The 4,191-nt window shown below is 38.3% G+C and overlaps 1 protein-coding gene across 2 annotated transcripts; it reads right to left on the reverse strand.

Annotated features, from left to right (window-relative positions):
• Positions 1–21: 21 nt before the first annotated feature.
• LOC117422702 (tRNA (guanine(37)-N1)-methyltransferase-like) lies at positions 22–4,125 on the reverse strand. Of its 2 annotated transcripts, none has more exons than XM_058991940.1 (5): positions 4,002–4,125; positions 2,365–2,993; positions 2,073–2,197; positions 849–1,503; positions 22–315 (listed from the first exon to the last, which is right to left on the reverse strand). In XM_058991940.1, the coding sequence occupies exons 1-5, from the start codon at positions 4,019–4,021 to the stop codon at positions 257–259; spliced, it is 1,488 nt and encodes a 495-aa protein (XP_058847923.1). In that variant the 5' UTR covers positions 4,022–4,125; the 3' UTR covers positions 22–256. The 2 variants fall into 2 exon arrangements, with proteins under 2 accessions (XP_058847923.1, XP_033893861.3); XM_034037970.3 differs by having other exon boundaries at positions 3,991–4,124.
• Positions 4,126–4,191: the final 66 nt, after the last annotated feature.

Genomic DNA, 4,191 nt, shown 5'->3' on the forward strand with positions numbered 1-4,191 from the left:
AAATAAAGGCACAATAACACGTTTAATTAAAAACATTTAGTTTGTTTTATTAACTGCTATGAATGAGCATATCTTTAAGTCCATCATTATGTACTGTATATGAAGTCTTTTGGGAAGCTAAAATAAAATAAGATGAGATGGATCCATAATTAAAACAAATATTGGAATGGTATTCTGTTTAAAAAGCTATTTCACTGTTGTAGATTATTTTGGATAAGATTCTCGACGTTGTATCCCATTCTGTTTTATCATGATTCTAAGGTGAATCAGGACCATCACACTTCTGACGTTTAGGGGCTGGTTCCTTTGGATTATCTGCAAGAAAGTTTGACTTCATTGAGAACACAAAGATCTGAAACCTCTCCCCCTATCAGCACATTTTATACAATCCCTGCACAATGTTCCTCTTACAGAATTAAATGGCTTTTCAAATTACATTACCATTATGTGTTTTCCTTTTGCATTTTATAAAGCTAAAACTGACCCATCAATAAAGTCAAAATTAGGAGCATGATGAATATACTGTACTATAGCCAACAATAAACATTTGATAATTATTAGATAATTAGTTCAATTATGCTTTTACATTGTACTGTTTGCTCATATCCTCATTGGTCACAGGTTTATGCAAAGACCTACTTAAAACAATATTTCACATGGAAACTATTGTGCATCATTAAAACACTACAACACATAGGCCTAACCACTTCTACCAAGTTAAAATATATACATGGTTATTATTTCCCTCAGTAACTTATTGCTTTAATTTAATTAGCTTAATGTCCCAAAGGAAACTCATCCCTGCTGAGAAGAGGGTCCTTCAGAGCTCATTCCAATCAAACACTGACCTTGCTCTTCTGAATGATTCCTGTAGAGCACCTCTGCTGGGACCTGGAAGCTTATGCACATCATTTCCTTGTTTGGAGCCACATTCCGCACCAGATGAACTGTGCAGTGACCCTCCAGAGACTTTCCCAAAAAGCCTTCAGCCCGTTCCTGAATGTCCTGGGCAGGGTTATCATGCTTAGAAAAACCATAGCAGTGCACAAACGGCAGACTGGAATCGCCAGATGGCTGGTTTTCAAGAAGATTTTTAAAAGCATCAAGGAATTCGATGGCTAAAGCTGGCAGGTTCATGACTATGTGAACAGTGTTTTTTTTCTGTGTCGATGCTTTATGCAGCCGTTCAGTTAATTGTTCTTTCACTGCTCCTAGAATAAAGTCCCTACCATCCAGGTTAAATACATGTATCTTTTTGTCTACTTTGTTCAGTTTGCAGTTGTGCTGCAGCCATTTGTAAGACTCAGGGTTGAGGTCGTTGGCGAACACTAAACAGCTTTTCCTGGCCGCTGGAATGGCGAAAGGTCCGACCCCGGCAAAGACATCAAACACTGTGTCCCCTGGCTCCAGGAGGCTAACTATCCTCTCATGCTCTGTGCTCAGACGAGAATTCCAGTAGACTTTAGAGAAATCAAACTCATAGCTAACATTATTCTCTCTGACCTAAGGAAGTATAAAAGATCATCAAGTTATACATTTAGCTTCTTTTCACCAATCAATTCATTTTTAAGATTAACAGATTTATTCATGTTTCAATTGCTTTATGAAACCAGCCTATGCTTTTTGACATATCTTTTCGACTTTCATAGTATAGAAGCATAAAAAAGAATAATGATAAACTTACATTGTAGTGCCAGGATAACAAACCAAAGCACTCAACTATATAATAATGTAATAACTCAATAGTGCAATCATTACATATTACATTTAAAGGTGTTTAAGATTTAAATTAACTTTTCAGTTTGACAAAGGCAACTTATTATGTCAAGTTGTCATCAGTGACATCTTAGTTGTCAAAGTAGAGGGATAATTTAGCATAACAATTCTCTATGGACCTTAGGATCATGGGTTTCCACACTTAATTACAATGGTACTTTTTAAAAAGGGTATTTTGATTACAGCCCTGCTACACTTTTTAGAACTTCCAGTGAGGATCTCGTTGAGAGAGGTGTGGAATCAGACAGGTAAAGGAAGGGCATGCATCTCAACCCTTTTTTTGTTGGAAGGATTACCTTTGTAGCCATGTTGTCTTCTCCAGCAAGAACTTCCATCTGAAAGTTCCGGTAAGTGGTGTCAATTATATTGGTTTTATTGACTACAGATGTAATGCTAGAATTCTTGTCAATTATAACCTGTCCTGTAGAACAGAAAAATAAGCGTACTGTTATACTGTTACAATAAATGAAGATCTTGACTGAAATACCAGAAAAACATCCGTACTTTTGAAATTGTACGATGTCTGACCTGAAACTTGTAAAGTAATTAGCACACAGTAGTTGATTACAGAATGGTATATTATCTTACCAATCAGACTCTTGAATGGCAGCTGGTGCTCTCGAAGGTTCATGTGAGCGATGTGTCCTACTCTGCTGAATCCATACGTTACATCCTGGCCCTCGGGTAAAACAGCACGCAAGACCTCCTCGCTCTTGAAGTTTTCATAAGCCAGCTCCAAGTCATATGTGTGAATCTTGGTGCTGACCTCAAGCTGTTTCATTGCAGCATTTTCTGACTCACCAAAGCAGCTAGCTGTTGAAATGGTAAAGGGATCCAGGAGCACAAGCCTGTGGTTTTCATCGTCAGGGTCCTCCACCACACGCTTTACGCCTGGCCGCTGCAGTGCTACATTCTTAAGAGATTTCATTAGTTTGTTTATGACTTCCTTCTTCACTTTGATAGCTGGGACAGAGATGGTTTTCCTGAAAGCATCCCGGTCGAGCTGGGTCATGCCACGCACACCTGCAGGAGGTGTGGACAGATCCATGTCTCTCTCTGACTTCTGTTCAGGCATTGCCAACAGTGTGACAGAGCTTCTTTTGCACAGTGCAAGAAGGGATGCAGGCTTTATGAACCGTCTGTGGTCTAGCTTTGTTAATGATGCTGTTTTCAATCTGATCTCTGGTTTTGCAAAATTAAAGATCCGGCAGATATTCCTATGGAAAAAAATTAAGTTGTTCCCTTAAAACGTAGGGCAAAAAAACAAACAAACAAAAACAAAGCAAAAAATACTTAGAGATAATTTAATCTCTATGGTCTCATTAAAGTTACCAGCATGCCTTCTTGGTCCCCATTATAGCAAGCAGGTTTCATGGTGTGTGAAATGTAAACATATTATCTTTGTTCTAATGCACATGTGGTTAAACTATTAAATAATAGAGTAGATAGACAATGAATTGGTAATACACTGGCAAGCACTTAATAAGTCCATGCACATGTCATACATTTAATTGGGGGCACATCCCCCGATGCCTCTTGGCTTTGTTGGGGCCCCACACACATTAATTCAGTGTAAGCCAGCAAAGGGCCATTGTCCAAAGAAAATGAAAGGCTGATCACATTAACATGATGAACAGATCCACAAACAGACTCAATAAATTACACTTTCACGTGCATACTGTGTACATAAACGTTTATGGGGATCTGATTTCGATACTGCACCGTATGTTGTTATGTGAAACATTAATCAATATCTCCAGCATGCGAAAACTGAAGTGGATTGGTTGTGAGGCCAGATAAAGCAATCCCACCCATACCAAGCACTATTATTTTCCTCATAACGACAAATATAAATACAGGGGTTAATGATCTACTATCAATAACACAACACTCCAAAACAAAACACGTGGAACACATGATTTGGACGGTTGTAAATATTACTGATATTCGATCATTAACCCCTCTATGTATATTGTCGTTATAAGAAAAATAATAATACATACCGTACTTAACAACAGGTAACACAGCTAACGGATGTTGACATTATACCTAAGTTTACTAGTTTAGTTAGCATGTATGCACATTGCACTGGACCAGTAAGTTAGGTCTGGGATCGTTTTTATCAGCATGCATTTGAACAAAGGGAAAAAACAAACAGATGTAAATATGCTGAAAAAAAAACCAACCCATACATCTTACAGTTCTGTAACTCACCTCAACATTACCTTTCCTCTCCAGAACTCATGCGAGCGGCATGCTACGACTTTACCAATGGCCGGACTCACGGTAAACGTCACTGACAACAACAGTGATTATTGGAAGAAAGAAGTCTATCTCCAACAAAAGTAGGCGGGGTTTGGTAACATCATCTAAATGCGACTGGCCAAGCCTATGTACGTAAACTTTGGACACTAC

The sequence above is a fragment of the Acipenser ruthenus genome, chromosome 18 (assembly GCF_902713425.1).
Source record: "Acipenser ruthenus chromosome 18, fAciRut3.2 maternal haplotype, whole genome shotgun sequence".
NCBI classification, from domain to species: domain Eukaryota; kingdom Metazoa; phylum Chordata; class Actinopteri; order Acipenseriformes; family Acipenseridae; genus Acipenser; species Acipenser ruthenus.

Coding starts and splice junctions, on each gene's coding strand:
- LOC117422702 (XM_058991940.1), bottom strand. CDS start 4,021: ATGAGTTCTGGAGAGGAAAG. Junction 2,994..4,001: donor ATGAGTTCTGGAGAGGAAAG/GTAATGTTGAGG, acceptor TTTTTTCCATAG/GAATATCTGCCGGATCTTTA. Junction 2,198..2,364: donor GCCATTCAAGAGTCTGATTG/GTAAGATAATAT, acceptor TCTGTTCTACAG/GACAGGTTATAATTGACAAG.